Source organism: Chlorocebus sabaeus, chromosome 15, assembly GCF_047675955.1.
Source record: "Chlorocebus sabaeus isolate Y175 chromosome 15, mChlSab1.0.hap1, whole genome shotgun sequence".
Lineage (NCBI taxonomy): Eukaryota > Metazoa > Chordata > Mammalia > Primates > Cercopithecidae > Chlorocebus > Chlorocebus sabaeus.
Window position 1 is genome coordinate 87,766,070 of NC_132918.1, and position 16,840 is coordinate 87,782,909.

The 16,840-nt window shown below is 39.9% G+C and overlaps 1 protein-coding gene across 5 annotated transcripts in view; it reads right to left on the reverse strand.

Moving 5' to 3' along the window:
- Positions 1 to 8,055: 8,055 nt before the first annotated feature.
- The window catches only part of MB21D2 (Mab-21 domain containing 2), a 118,200-nt gene continuing 109,415 nt past the window's right edge, over positions 8,056 to 16,840 (reverse strand). The window contains exons 1-3 of one of the 5 annotated variants that reach the window (XM_038002364.2): positions 12,858 to 15,643; positions 12,193 to 12,361; positions 8,056 to 10,902 (exon numbers count right to left, since the gene is read on the reverse strand). In XM_038002364.2, coding sequence (XP_037858292.2) covers positions 9,638 to 10,902; positions 12,193 to 12,334 — 1,407 coding nt within the window. In that variant the 5' untranslated portion in view covers positions 12,335 to 12,361; positions 12,858 to 15,643 and the 3' untranslated portion in view covers positions 8,056 to 9,637. Of the gene's footprint in view, positions 10,903 to 11,304; positions 11,436 to 12,192; positions 12,362 to 12,857; positions 15,644 to 16,840 lie in introns of those variants that run through there. The other 4 variants (XM_008009542.3, XM_008009541.3, XM_038002365.2 and 1 more) reach the window with 4 other exon arrangements.

Consider the following 16,840-nt stretch of genomic DNA (forward strand, 5'->3'; position numbering starts at 1 on the left):
CCTGTATACACTGTCAGTTCCTTAAGAAAAAAGCTACATCTTGAAGAGTGTAACCAGAATCAGTGGAAATGCTGGTTGATGAGCTGGTTGAGCAAGCACTTCAATAGTTACAAACATAAAAGCGATGAATGAAGAACTCTGGAAAACCTCATCAGCACTTCAACTCTTAAAAATGTAATACAACCAACATTAGATGGGCATTGTTACTTTTAGCTAGTCATAATTGTCTGTATCCCCAAGGAAATAACAGGTAAGGTAAAATGTGTCTATACCCCTAAAAAAATAATAAGTAAGGTACAATTATTTACTACAGTGGTTCTTAACCAGAGGCAGTTTTGCTCCCCAGAGAACAATTGGCAATGTCTGGAGATATGTTTGTTTGTCAAAACTGGAGGTGCAGGATTCTACTGGCATGTAGTGAGTGAGGCGAGAGATGCCGCAAAGGGGTCCTGTAATACTCAGGGGAGCCCCCCATAACAAGGAATTATCTGGCCCCAAAATGTCAACAGTACCAAACTTGAGAAACCTTAATTTACTGTGCCAGTGTGGGCTGAATATGTGAAAATAGATTTCAATATTTGTTTTCGACTTTTAAATTATGGCATTTTTACGTAACTGCTAGTTTCTATATCTGAGCATCTAGGGTCGATGTTCTCTTCCATATTCATCCGCATTTCACTAGACTGAAAACTCCAGAAAGCTGGAAAGTGGCTTTTTTGTTTGTTTTGTTTTGTTTTTCAAGGTTTGTCGAGCCTCGGTGCTCAATAAATATTGTTGAGTGAATAATTAATTGAAGTGTTTTCCACTCATCCTTCACTCCCCAACACATCAGCATTTGCTTTCCAGAACTACTGACCCTTAGAAAGCTAGAAAGGCCTTTAGAGATAATCTCATCTCATGCTTTTTAATACTTAAAACAGTGACATCTTTTTTTTTTTTTTTTTTTTTCCAAATAACTTCCTAGAGGAAATTCTAGTTCAGAAAGCAAATAATCCTAGAGCTGCCCCCATTGAGTGAAAGGTGAGGGATCTGGAGTCCAACCACCAGCACATCGTGGTGTCCCCTAACGTGTGCATTCAAAATCTAACACACTCACATAGCCCTCGGGAAAGCTGAAGTAGAGAGAAAAAGAAACTGGAATCAAGTCACATGGCCAGTAATGGTAGATGGGTCACCAGCCGAAGCTGCTGTAATCATACCCGGAAACACAGCTGCAGAACAGAAGCTCTTATTTGTTTTAAACTAACCTAATACCACGCTACGCTTTCATATAAAGATGTGTGTGTATGTGTATTTGGAACCCCTATTTTCTGGAGCTGATTTCTCCCTTCATGTTCAGTCCCATTTCACTAGAATAAAGCTCCACAAGTGCCTACCCACCATAGGAAATTCAAGACTTGAGCAAAGTCTGTGTAGATCAACAAGCTATAGAGACATTTCTTTATAAATAATTCTTTCTAGTGGGGCAGGTTCTTCTATGAGATCAAATTAGGCAGAAGAAATTTAGAAAAGCCCTTCAACATCCACTTGGCCTTCCATGTATGTAAATTATTCTTAATGGGGGTAGGGGGAGGGTTATTGCATCATGATGTTTTAGAATTAGGAGAGTGTGTAGCTTGAAAAAGCACAGTCTCTAAATTTATTTTAAAATCCCCTAATACCTACAATTTTTACAGTACAAACCTCAGAATGCTTGTCAAAATATTTTTGGCTGTCTAGCGGGAGTACTTAGAAGATAGTGATTCTCTAACAAGTAATAGGAAAGTGAAAAAGGAGGGTCCAAAAGAATTAAGGATAGGCTGAAGCATGAGGTTTCTGTGTTGATCAAAAGACTCCAGGATATCTAAAAACAGAAATTTGAAAAGAGAAATTAATGTAGAAACTTGGGTGTGGTCTCTTCATCCACTTAATATTCAATATAATTGTCACTAAGAACAATATAAGGAAACTGGTCTGGGCATAGAACTATGTGAAACAAACAGGCAGGTGATGCCAAAATTCAGACACCTTCTAGGCCAGGACCTTCACTGTTAAGGAAGCCATTCTTAGACTGTGACTTTGTTATTTATTCTCTTATATTTTGTTAGTTTCTTTTCCACACCATTAGCATAGAAAACCACAAGATGACTGCAAGGTCAATATGACAGCAAGGAAGATTCCGCTGGCTGCAGTCGTGCCGTGATCTTGTCAGAGTCACAGGATTCAGATGGGAGACGCTGTCCCCAAAGGTTTCTACCACACAGAGAACACATGGTAGGTAGCGATCAAATTTAAGCAGGTTATATACCCAACCTAGACTTACCTTCTTGTCACGCAAACCCCCAAATGGCTTACTTTTAGGATTCTCATATAAAAAAGCTGAACAAAACTGATGTGTGAATTAGTGAAGGTCAACACTTGAACTATATTTAAGGACCTGAGAGCCAAAAATAGTTTCTGTTTTCCAGTAAAATCCTTTTGTAAGCAACAGCTTTATAAAATGTCACAATCACAGCTGTGCAGAGGGTACAGAGAGATCTGTGACTATGACCATGAGACTGGCCTTGGAGAGGTCTCAGAACAATGATACCACCCTGATGTAAAGGACGAGACAAGCAGAAGCACCGTCCTCTCATTTATTCCAACCTATCTGAGCACTCCCTGCCACTTCTGTCCATCTCAGTTTATCTACAGCCCCAGCCAGGATCTGCAAATCCCATTTAACCGTCACAGTTTATCATTGCTTAATCTTTGTGGGTAGCTGTTGTCTTGGTGTTTGTTCTTTTACAGCTAACAGCTCTTCACGAAGGCTCTAAAGACAGGCCACACATCTCATCCTCAATTTACAAATGATGAGAACAAACAAGACCCAGAGAAGGGAAAGCTTTGCTTGAAGTGTCACAGCTAACGTCAGAACCATCTGCATCCAGGTGGTCCAGCCCCTTGTCTAAATACTCACTACTGGTTCACAGGTTGCCTCAGCCCGCCCTTTCCTCCCCAGTACAGAACATTCTTCCGTCAACAGGTTCCTCTTCAGAGGACAGTCATTTGGTACATTTCAACAATCATTATAGAAAGTACCTGCCCATCACCACAAAAGATCAGACGAGTCTGACTTTATTTTTAATCATTATCTTGTGAGATGGGAAGTTTCTCTAGATGTATTAATTCCCATAAATGAAGAGTTTGGCTCATGATAGCAGATACTTGCTTTGGTCCTCCAAGCATAGGCCGTGTTGAGGCTGGAAGGAACAAGGATCAGAAACAACCTTCTGTTTATCTCAGGGTAGCTTCAACTATCATAACCAAGGAATGCTGTCTTGCCTCTTGGGTCAATCACCTAGGACATCATTCAAACCATACCTCAATCTTCAGTTTGGTGATAGTCTGTAAAAACTAGTTTGAGATTCCAATTTCTATTAAAAAGTATTAATGTAAATGGTAAATTATAGATTTATAAAATGCAAGCAGTAAGATTTTTGTAGTGGGTTTAGTCTACCAAAGTCTACAAATGCTCGGAATTTTTAAAAGGTATCACATCCAAAAAATATTCAAAAACTCCCTCTAAATTACAGAAATACTGTTTTAAAAATACAAGTGGTCTATTTACATGTATTTGATTTTTACATCAAGGCCAGCTGAAAGATCCATTAAAGTTGTCATACCTTTCATTTGTAGCTAATTCGTAAATACCTCTCTCCCTGTATCTTTAAAAAGAGTAGTATTTTGCTAATAGTAACAGTTCTACTGCCTACTCCTCTGAGCTCAGAAATTAAAATGATAGAGACATTTGGTCCATTTCCTTGCCCTAAACAGAAAATTTTCCATAAATGGTCATTTATCTTCTCTTAGCATTCTCTAAATGATCCATCTATTCTGCTGATGAAAAGTTCTGGAAATACTCAGGGTTCTGTCATCAGAACACAGTCCAAGGTTTACCTGTTACCTGAATGCAGCCCCCCCATGCAGGTACATAACAGAATTGTTCCTAAACAATAAAAATAGATTCTAATACCAGAGGCAGGATAACACAGAAGAAAGTTCCTAATTTTTGAAACAGACAAATGGGTTCAAACACTGACTCCGCCCTACCACTTAATTATCTATGTAACATTGAACAGGTTACCTGATTCCTGAGTCTTGAAGTTTAGACTTACTGTGTTTAGAGTTGTTGTGATACTTAAATAGGCTCATGAATAGAAAGCATCTAACAAGAACTGCACATGCAGGTGTTCAGTGTTTCCTCTGCCCCACTGTAGGTGTTGGTGCAACCTGGTAAGATTTTTAAAAATAAGATTCTGTCAAAATGAATATTCCAAGTGTGTGGATAGATGTATAGATCTAAACTTGAGGTTAATTTGGAAACTGAGGCAATTTTAGTAAAAGCTAGAACAGCTACCCCAATCCACATTTTACGGATAAGGATATAAAAATCAAAGAAACAAAATTTCAACTACATCCAAAGTTAGCCCCTTTTATCTTCTGTGACTAATGGCGAGGCAGAAAATGGCAAGTGAAAAATATATCAATGCACCCTCACCAAGGTCACATTAGGAGTCCATTCATCTAGAAAAGAGAGGGAGAGTGGTCCAGAGGGCAAACATTCTCATCTCAGCTGCCATACCAAATTACGGCTACATATGTCTTTATACATCTTTGAACAACAGTGTATTTACATGACGGTTAACATTAGACTTTTCTGAGATTTCCTGCATATTCTTAAACACGCAAACCCAGTCACACGGTGTCTCTGATGATCGCTGAATGTCGAGACCCAACCGCAGAGAAAAACTGTCAATTCAAATGCAGAAAAACAGTCACATTAAATCAACATAAAATTTCAGTGTGATATAGGAAATGGTTTATGAAACATGCTGCTTTTGAACTCATTGCTAAGAGAATAGCACTGGAAATGGGCATAGAGAAACACGATTATTGTAAATTATTACAGCTTCAGTCCTAAAAAATAATTTTTCCAGGTAATTAACATAAGGTAGAATTTTAGATATGTAAGTAATTCTCCATTGGTGAATATTTATTCTAAAGTGTTTAGATTATACATTATTTGTTTAACTGTTGAAGAAATTACAGCATAAGAGTTGCCTTTTTTTTTTTTTTTTTGAGGTGGAGTCTCACTCTTGTCACCCAGGCTAGAGTGCAGTGGCGTGATCTCAGCTCACTGCAACCTCCACCTCCTGGGTTCAAGCTATTCTCCTGCCTCAGCCTTCTGAGTACATAGGATTCCAGGCACCTGCCACCACACCCAGCTAATTTCTGCACTTTTTATTAGAGACGGGGTTTCGCCATGTTGGTCAGGCTGGTCTTGAACTCCTGACCTCAGGTAATCCACCCACCTTGGCCTCCCAAAGTGCTGGGATTACAGGCATGAGCCACCGTGCCTGGCCAAGAGGTACATTTTAAAAATTAACTGTTTTCCTCAAAGACGGGCATTGATTACATCCCTGTAATAATCTAAAAAATACATTTGTATTTACCTGACATTAATAAAGAAACAGCAACAGAGATTGATCCCTATTCTTCCTTTAATATAAGTAGTAGCTAGTGCTCCATTTAATGACAGAAAGGGTTATCCTCTAGGCAAGACTATGGGAGAGTGAAGAAAGTGTTTCCCAGATGCTTACCTGAGACAGTCAGACAAACAGCCCCTCAGTGACTCAGGGAAAGAGGTTTTGGAGAGATCTTACCGCGATGGAACGTGAGGCACCTGCACCTTCTCTAAAGACCACTGCTGAGCTTTGAAGACACAGGAAGTCCCCCCAGGCCCTGGGAGACCAGCACCGCTGCTCAACACGCCTCCTTTTCCTTCCCAGCATTACCAGCAAAGGTTGAACTCCAACTCAGAAAATTCCTCTTGGTGAGGCAGTGATCTGATTCCAAACCACCAACGTTTAGTTATGACCAGGGGGCTTAATTCTTCAAGGAAGTGCATGATAAAAGTCACCCCAAAGAAACCTCCAATTGGTGACAGAAAAACGTGTGTGCTCACACTCATGTATGTGCGTGTGTGCCTACGGTACACAAGTGACTAGGGGCTCTTACCCTCTTTTCCACTTTTCCCACCTCTCCACACAGAAGTAAGATTAGCCACATATGCCTGCTCTTATTTTATCTGAAATAATTCTGTAATTTCAGAAATATTTTTAAAATGTCTGGTCCTGGCTCTACCCACTTCTAAGCCAACCTTTACTGGCATCTTTGGATCTTCCATTTCAGAAGAGAAAGCCAGAGGACAGAGAATAACCTACTCTCAAAATAGGTGAAACAAGGCCTCATTGGAGAATTGAAGGCCTGTTGAGTAATAGCTTATAAATCCCCCCGATCAAAAAGTCAGCCATGTATAATGTTAAAATTATAACTCCAGCCTTAAGGCATTGTATTCTGTGCTTGAAACAGAAGTGATTTTAACCAATCTTCTGAACTTCAGAAGGACAGACTGGTTAGTAACTCAATGGTTTGCTTAAATTTCAGATAAGAAAAGGTATTGGACTACATCCCATTTCTACCCCGATCAACATCTGAGCCAAAAGTCCTACGTTATGGTACCAATAGGAAATTCCAGGAATTGTTTAAAGGATTTTTAAATTACTAGAGCCCAGAGGCCTCTGGACCTTTTTTGATAAGTTTAACCAAGAATTTGTACAGTGATCTTCACTAGAAGTGGCAAAAATGAAACAAAAAACAAAACAAAACAAAACCAGGGTCAAGAGGATCTTTGAAACCAGTTTTGTTTTTTGGTTTTTTTTGCCTGTAATGGAATTTTATCTGAAAACACGGAACTTAAAATATTGCAAATATTGCTAAGTGTATGTGAGACACCAGTTCAGAGAATAGTTATGGTAGTTTATAGTTTAAAGGAACAGTTGCTGTAATATGCTTGCTACTTCGATGGTTTATAACTATTTTAATGTACAAAGTGTAATGTAATGGTCAAAGTATGATACATTTTTAACAGGCGTTAGCAGAAGCATAGTTATTATAGAGGCTTTTTAAATTAATCAAATCAGATAGCATAAACTAGCTCTTAGATAAAATACATGGTAACCCTGATACCTATCCCAAGAAGGAAAAGAGGCACACGACAAGTGCAATAGTTGAAATATACTGAAGTAGTTTGGTATACCAGTTTAAATATTTTGATGAGCCAACTTCAAACTGGCTAAAATAATTTAGGTGTTGACTCATTTAACTAGGAAGTCTAGAGGAGGAGAGATCTAAGACTTGGAGGGTGTGGTGGGTCATGTTTTAATTCCCAGCTCCCATAACGCCATCCAATGTCAACTTCATCCTAAAGCTAGCTCTAGTCAAGACTGCCTGATACAAGATCAGAAAACCAAACGCCGCATGTTCTCACTCTTAAGTGGAAGTTGAACAATGAGAACACATGGACACAGAGGGGAACATCACACACCCGGGCCTGTCGGGGGGGGAAGGGGGCTGGGGGAGGGATAACATTAGTGACGGGTTGATGGGTGCAGCAAATCACCCAGGACGTGTGTATACCTATGTAACAAAACTGCACATTCTGCACATGTAACCCAGAACTTAAAGTATATGAAAAATAAATAAATACATAAATAAATAAAGATTGCATGATAGTTGTCAGTAGCAAAAGAATCCAAATGCTTTCTCTTCCATATCGGGGAGAGTGTATGTTTCTGTCCCGGCATTCCACCTTGGAACGCTGAGCATGGCCCTGACTGGAGCGGCTTACATCCTGTGTCCCTTGTTCATGTTGTGGCCAGGGAGATGGTTTGTGCAGATCGGCTTTTCCAATTATGATGCGTTTCCAGTGCTGGGGATGAAATCATTTCCTGAGAAGGACAAGGATCATATGAAGGATAGACACTAGTAGTAAAATTGGGGAACGAGGAAGACTGAATGTTGGATGTTCACTATACGGACAACTGGTCTGAAAGACACTAGCAAGCCCATGGCTGCATTTATTGAAAACTGCTGTTAGTATAATACTAATAAGAAAATATACTAATATATAAATATACTAATATAATACTAATAAGAAAATAATTCCCAGATTACAAATGAACAACAACAAAATTTCAAGGCCAGTATGTTTCCTTTTTTATTATTATTTTTGTGTTTGACTTAGATGGTTGAATGTTTTCATTTTCATTTATAAGCATTACATTAATTTCCATGCAAAAACCCAAGATCGCATATGTCTGATTTCAATTGGCCGAAATCCAACCCATGAGTTTGGACATTCAAGACCAAAATGAACACGTTGCTTGACCTTTCCATGAGTAGACATCATGGGTGTCCTTTGAAAGATCAGCAGGCCTCCTGACCTCTTAAACACCAGTTTGCCATGAGTCCATACGAAAACAGGGAGCCAATGCCTTACAGCACCGAAATCAGGCAAGTAACTTCATTCATGAAGACAGGACACCTCTAGACCAAGGATTGCACCCACAGATATTTCCTGGTTCCTGCTCTATAGCGATACCTGCTTTTGAACAAACGTGGTACCTTCTATTTGGGGATTGTAAGTTCTTCCCGCCAGTTTTCCTCAAAACCCTCAGGAAGAGTCAGAGACTTTACAAAAGAAGCTTACCTCGACGACCCCAAAAGGAATAAATACAAAGACACCTACTTTATCGAGCATGTATTTTCCCCAGCTTTAGATGGAGTCAACATGTATAAAGCTTTAAAAACTTCTCTCAGTAAGACAGGAATCAGGAATATCAAAGAGGGTAAAACAGGACCCCACTATTGAAGGAGAACGAAGCAAATGCAAAAAAGCATTCCACTGATCGAGAGAAATGGGCAAAATGAAAAAATGATAGAATTTCAAGAGTGGTTGTTAATTTATATTGAAACACACTTTGCAGTTCTGACAATGGCAAAGATTAGTGCAAATAATAATTATAATGGTATGTTCTTTAACAGGATTTAAATAAGGCTTCAAATAATTACATATGCTAAAACTAACATTTGGAAACGGTAATTCTGTTTGGAAAACTCAAACACACCCTTCCAACCACCCAGTGTTCTCTGATTTGAGGACAATTACATTCAGTGAAGTTGCTCCAAAACACAATTTGTAGTATTATCACTTTCAAAGTTTACATTGTTTGGTGGAAAACGGGGAAGCTACTCTGGTCACTGGTCAAAATAAACAAATCCAGCTAACACGCCAGGTAGTTCCCAGGTTCATATGATTCTCAAATATCAGTAGTGGTGAAAGCTCGCAAGAAAAAAAGACAAAAGCAAAATAATAAAAATAATACAATAGAATCGTTAAGCGTCAGAAAGAGATTTGTTTCCTCATACCCATGAACAAATCTGCACCAAGCATGAAACAGAAAAAAGCAGGAGGACTCATGGGCATTTTCATCTATGGCTCAAGATCTCCTTAAAAAGAAAAAAAACTCCAACAAACTAAAGAGCAAGACAATAACTACAAAAAGTAAACAATGAAATCAGAAGCAGAATATGAAATAGTAATATACTGTTTCAGAGCCTGCACCATCCTGCAGAACCAGGAAACTTAAAATTTGTTCTTAACAAATCCAATCTAGGCTGGATATGTAAAAAACAGAAAGATAGCATCATAAACCAACACGACACATTATCAGAGTTTAAGAACCGGGAAAAAAAAAAAAAAGTCAGCTAACACTCAGAAAAATTTGTCATCAATTCTGAAATGGGGCCTTGTGACGTCGTCAGGATTGATAAAGACAGAGATTGACTTTCCTGGGTTCTCAGTCACTAGCTGCTGCAGTTTTTTTGCCAAACGGTCATCAGGCTGGTTGGGGTCCCCTCCGTCGGACTGTGGGGAGGGGATGCTGGTGGTGCTACCTCGCCTCTGGAGCTCCAGTGTCAGCCGGTTGGCTGCCTTGACATGCTCAATGGCAGTGCGCAAGTGCTCTGCCGGGTCTGAGCGCACAGAGGACAGCTTCCGGGCGTGAAGCATGACTGTCTCCTCAGACAGGTGTTCCAGCATGTTGCACTGAGGGATGAAATAATTGGGGCACATCTTGTTGACCAGACAGTGCTGCAGGTCATCGATGAGGCCCAGCAAAAAGTGGGCTGCATAGTCTTCTTGCGCCAAGTAGTTGGCAGGAAGTCTGTCGCAGGCCCAGAGCATCATGCTCCGCAGGTGATAGGGGCTAATAGCCTTGGGCCGGGACAGCAGTTTAATGATGATGGCTTTGCAGGCCTGATAGGCCTGCATGAGGCTGCTGGAGATGCACTTCTTCAACTGCACCTCGCTCCTGGCAAAGGACAGCCGCCATTCATTGTCCTTCTTACCCTTGTAGGAGCAAGCAGGCACCAAGTAAAACCCACTGATGACCTCTTCCTCCGTAATCTTCCCATCCCAAAAGTGGTTCTCCATGAGCCAGCTCTGGGCCACCGCAGGCCAACCTTTGAAAGATACCACAGGGACAATATCGTACAACATGCGGCTACTCCCTACACCCAGAATGATGGAGATGATGGTCCCATTTTTTTCTACCTTTTCCACCTTTGGCATCCCTCGCTGGGGTTTCTTCTGTATTTCTGATAGGACAATGCTGATAGAATCATAGAACCAGTCAGCCACTTTGGTAGGTGAGAAGAAGTAGTTGGTGGCACCATTGATGTGATCTACAATGGTGCAGCAGTCTTTCCATTTACTGATTGTCCCCTCATCAAAGAGCCGAAGGCTCAGCCAAGAGTGGCACAAGGCTGAGTGGCGCATGTCGAGTGTCACAGGCTGATTACGGTCATGCAGCTTGAGGGCTGGCACCAAGAGGGTAAAGTCCATATCATAGTCAGTCCCCCGGGCATAGACATTAAGCTCGTCTAAGTCCAGGTCCACCACGCCTTCCCGGACACCTCCAGAGAGCAACAGGTACTCATTAGCCACTGGAAGCTTTTGGTCCAGCTTTTGCACCATTCCTAGAAATAAAAAAGAAAAAAAAACAACATTATTATAGGAAGCACAGACATAAGAGTCTTATGCATGAATACAGAATGTTCTGAGGTTCCAAGAACCAAAATTCATTATCAGTACAAAACCAGATCTCAGGCTGCTGCACAGATCTGGTCAACAGTACTCTTACACTGGTGCTAGAATCGACCCTTTTCCAAATGGAAGAATTATGATAGATTTGTCTCTCTTAGTGAAAAGCAGTATCATTTTCAATAATAAACCAGGGCCCTTCTTCCCCCAGTCATCATCTCAGTTAACGGAACTGCCATCCACTCAGTCGTGCAGACTGAAAACCTCAGTACATTTCAACTCTTTGCTGCCCTTCTACTGCCAAATCTTTTCCATGAAACCTCTGCCAGGGTTCTCACCTCCTTCCCTGTTCTCCATCTCTCCTGCCATCATAGGAGGTTCGGCCTTTTTTATCTCTTGCCAAAGCAGTTTTCCTTCCCCAGGCTCTTCGCACTTCACTGTTCGTTGTACCAGCGGTTCTCAGTGTGGGCTGGAGACATTTTCAGGGGTAATGAGTTCAGAACTCTCTTTATAATAATACTAACACATTGTTCGACTTTTTTTTTTAAGAGACAGGATCTTGCTATGTTGCCCAGGCTGGTCTCAAATTCCTAGTCTCAAGCAATTCTCCTACCTCGTCTTCCCCAAGTGCTGGGATTACAGGCATGAGCCACCATGCCCAGTCTTGTTTGACTTTTTTACTGTGTTGCCATTGTACTAATGGCACAAAAACAATGGAGGATAAAACTCCCAGTGCTTTAGCAGCAGCCAAGACACTGATGGCAAACTGTACTAGCAGTCAGTAGATTCTTTGCCACTGACATGCATTAGCAATGTTTTTAAAAACCCAGTTTTACTTAAGAAAATCCTTGATGAAGAAAAATAAGTTATTTTATTGAATCTCAACCTTTGAGCCATTAGAAAGATTATCTTCCTAATAGTCTGTGTGATGAAATGGCAGCAACCATAAAATCTCTCTTCCTTATACTGAAATAGGAAATCTGTCTTCAGGAAAAGCACTCACGTAACTGAGTTGTGAGCTGAACTAGCTTCTTTGTTCATGGAACACCATTTTTACTTTAAAGAACAATGGAAAACTATGGGCTATTTAGATTTGGGTATTTGGCAGACATTTGCTTCAAAAATGAACAAAATGAGCCTGGCTTCAAGGAAACTACTGACAACATTTATTGCCAATGATAAAACTGAAACTTCTAAGAGAAAATTAAATTTAGAAAACTCCGCACCATGAGCGTGATGTCTTCCCGAATTGTATACGTTTCTGATTAAATTGGCGGTGATATTAACGAATGTGATTTTTGATGAGATTGTGAGTCCTTTTGAGAACCATGTCTCATGTATTAAGCAGGCATAGAAGACTCCGCGCATGCAGTAGGAACATAATTGAAGCTATGACTAAATGATAAGGGAACAAATGCATGAAATTAATAGGTGGATAGCATTAATAGATGGAATTAACATAAATACTTAAAGGCTAGACTTAAATGACTGTTCCATAAACAACATACACGTTTTCCCTCTTTCATTATATATTTGCTTATGCTTTGATTATCTGACAAACTACCAGCATCATCCTGTGATTTATTTAACAGCATTTCCCCAAAGATCATAAAGACCTATCACAAATGATTATAATATTCCATTATTCATTGTAATTCATCGTTTGCTCTTCATAGGACAATCCCAAATCAAATAAACCATATGCACGTGTTTTGTTACTATTATCGTTATACTCTGAATGTTTGTGCCCCCCACTCACATGTTGAAATCCCAACTTTCAATGTGATAGTATTAGGAGCTGGGGCCTCTGGTAGGTGATTAGGCATGAGAGTGGAGCCCTCCTGAGTGGGACTGGTACCCTTATAAAAGAAACCTCAGAGCGCTTCCTCACCCCTTCTGCCACGTGAGGACACAGCGAGAAGACAGCCCTCTATGAACCAGGAAGCCGTCCCTCACCGGACAATGAATCTGCAGGCACCTTGATCTTGGCTTTCTTGACCTCCGGAATGGCGAGAAAGAAATCCCTTTTGTTGATAAGCTACTCAGTCTAGGTCCTTTGATATAACAGCCTGAATGAACTAAGACAATTATACTTTAAAATTTAACGCTCATTTATTAAATTGTGCTCTTTTTCACTCTTTAAAATCCTATTTTCCAAACCACATGAACCATGAAAAAGTCTTTTATTTAGTACCATTTCCTTACACACAGAAATATGGCACGTTATCATTTTCTTTTTAAAACCGTAAGTTAGCCAACATTATAGTGTCAACAATTCACCAGAAAGAACATCCAGCAAACCTGACTTCTTGGCTGTTTCTCACACTATCTGCACTGTGATATGGCATCCAGGTCCCTCTTCAATAAAGGACTTATCCCAGTTGCTTAAATGCTATCCCTTAAGGATTGTCTCAGCTGCAGAAGGCCGTCTTCACCAGGTCAGGTCCTGTGGCTGGGATGGGGGTTGCAGGTGCACATCCAGTAACTGACTGGTGTGGGAGTGTCCCAGCTCAGGATACTCTGAAGGGCCATTCAAACTGAGTTCCCAGTGGGGTTGGCTGTGGCGAATGATGTGCCTGAAGGGAAGCTCAGCCTCTCCTACTTGAACCTGCTTCCTTCCCCACTTCGACAGGTGTAGATCCCAAGGGTGCTGCTTCATAAACATCCTCACTCCATTTCAGAGGCTGCTTCCTGAGAAACCCAGCATACTAAATACTATCCAAGCAAAACAGAAGATACTACCTACCACCCAAGCAAAAACCATCTTCAGCATGGAAAATATGTTTTCTTTTTAAGCCAAACTTAATCCGGATTGAAAGTTCTTATAAATGCCAAGACAAAGATCTGTTTCTCAAATGTCATTATCTTTTAATATTAACCTCATCTTTGCCAGGTAAAGAAATACTACCACCCCACCTTTTGGTTATTGCTTTAAAGGATAAAATTGATTTCTCAGATTCAGATTAGGTTGTGGAAATCATTTTCATTATTTTATGAACTCACATGTCGGAACAGTCAGTTTCAGTGAGATATATTTGATAATGAAACAGTGTACTCCTCATTATTTCAAACATTCTTTCATTCTAGCATTCAGAATACCATAAATATACATGAGAAACACTGTGAAATGCTGTGTTGTGGTTAGTAAATAAGATCTGCATCTATTAAAGCTATATTGTTATTTGAGTACCACACTGTTGCCTCCTCTTAGGCACAACTAACTGAAAATCCTATGTATCCTTTTGTCCTGGACAGAAGAAAACTGGCTTTGAGCCCACCAGCTAAGACTTGTCTATCTAATCAGGGTAACTTGTGCATTAACAACCTAGAGATAATCTGTCTACAAAAGTGCCACTGAATTTTGCCTCGGGTTGTCACAATTCCGTTTGGAGAGTCTTGGGTAAGCCATAGCTAAACTCCCTTCTGCCCTCTGCTGGATATAAGAAGTTTTAATGTGTTTTCACTTGTCAATATATACACTAGAAAATTCCTGCCACTGATAAAATATTCTCTTTCCTCCCAACTGAGGCTTATGCATCTCGTTAAAATGTTGATCCTTTATTCAAAGGAGTCAACATCAAGTATTTGGCTAAATTCTAATTTTCAGGAGGTAGGGTAATTCTGAACACTTCTTATTCCTTGTAAAGTAAAGAAAGCCCTTTAGCAGCAGAAAGAATACTGCAGACACACATTTACTAAGCCCCTAGAAGTTAGAAACAAAGTCCCTAAGGCCACACTGTTCCAGAAGCTAATCCCTTCTTACATCCACATTTCCATTTAGCCTCCCTGAACCCATTAGTCTGCAATTTTACAAATGATACAGTAACACAACTCGAGCCTTCCCCAGCGTTATACAAGCCCAAATGTCTTCCTTGAAAACTTTCCTGGGCTAAGTTTAAGTGAAAATGAGCTGACATCAGCTATCATGGCAGATGGGTTGCCATGCAACCAAAACACAGGGCTGGAAGGGAAAAAGACAGAGGAGGGGAAAATTTCAACTGTACGCTTTGGCTGTACGGATCAGTTCCAACAAGTGCCATCTCTGCAATGATCCAAGGTTTTTTGTGTAATTATGGCAGGATAAGATCGAGTGACCCTGGCTGTTTAGCTGTGAGATTATCCAAAGGTAGGCGTGGGAACAAAAGGAAGATGCACATACACCACTGAGCTTGTTAGCAGCAAAACGAAAAAAGAAGGATAGAGAATAGCTAGTCCCTTGGGTGGGTCTCTTCTTTTCATGGAGGCACTGGCATATGCTTGCTCTTAAGTAAAACTGCCACTCAACCTCCTTTCCTGTGATTCTCCATTTCTTGGTTTTGATATATTTCAGAGTTTTTACTTCAGAATATCTTAATAGTACCCTTTAATAGAGATACTCAGGTCCTAAGTTTAAGGAATGTATTTCATGTCATGCTTTCAGTTATCTGCTGATTATCTTTAGAATATCAGTGAAAAATGGAACTCTGTCCCTGACTTCTTTATGTTCTAGTGAATAAAACTATATCATATTCCACTAAATTGAAATTGCAAACCTTCATCATGCAAACATATAATGCCAGATTGCTAATACTAGAGCACAAAAACTAAGTATCATTTCTTGTTGTCTTTACAACCCCACCCCAGTAAGTCTGTGAAAGTTCAAATAGAGAGTTCAAGAAATACAAAGTAGATAAGTCAAAATAGTACTTGTATAGATTTATTTAAAACATACACACATACATATTTGAAGGGAGAAAGATTTATAAAAAGTAAAATTTTTATGTCTTATAATTAAAGTTACAGAATTAGATAAATTTTATTTTTATATACTTTTGAAAATATATATATATATATGCCTGAATATGTCAGTAATATTAATTGTTTCATATAAAAGAGCTTCCTTTTTTGGCTCCAACTCATGTAGCACACACCAGTAACAAACAGTGTCTTATTCCAGCAGTGGGTTTTAATGGGAGGAAAGGTATAGGGTGGGATGATGTTGACAAAGTCCTTCTTTGATTCTGATGCATCCCGTAGGATAAGTCTCCTTGGTTGACAATAAACAATATAAAACCTTCCTATAAAAATAGTATGGTTTATGTTTCCAGGGCGGAAGTATTTTCGTCAAACTTACTTGACATTCTGAGAAACATCTGAGAAGTGGGCATGGCCACCTTTTTCTAAGAAAGTCACTCATCTATGAAATACTTAATGACCCCAGATGGAAAAGGTTTTAGGCCTTTCCTTGTTCATGCCCAGAAATCATCTCTCTGAAGGAAAAACTGGTTCCAAGAGGAGAAATCACTCATTCGGGGTCATACGGCCTTAGTGACAGACTACCAGCATTGTTGCATTCCAACATTTGTGCGAAGATCAGAATGGCACATACGTACTGATCTCCCCATGACAATGCACAGTGGCTTCAGGGGGAAGCAGCAGACGTCTCAGGGCAACGTGCTGGCTTTGCATTTTTATTGGTCAAATCTTTAGCGGGACCTGGGACAACTGGCAGAGCATGTCTGACCATCCACACTTATCATAAGGAAGAGGGGGCCTGGCTTCCCTTGAGAGAGCCATTAGTATTCCCAAATAGACTGTAAGACCCTGGAAATACAGAAGACAAAAATGGAGCTTTCCAGTTTTTCAATAATATTCTGAATTATTAGTACTCACAATTATAGTATGTTTTATATGTCAAAGAGTCTGCTTTATTTTGCATAATTTGAGACAACTGCATATAATCTTACTTTTTAGAAAACTGATTAATTCACATATGGTAATGGCAATGACCTACTGACTAAACTACATATATATATACACACACATATAGTAAGAGGGCTGATTTAAAAGATGTCTCTCAAAGGAGTCTTCCTTTGTATTTCCCCATTTTGGTAC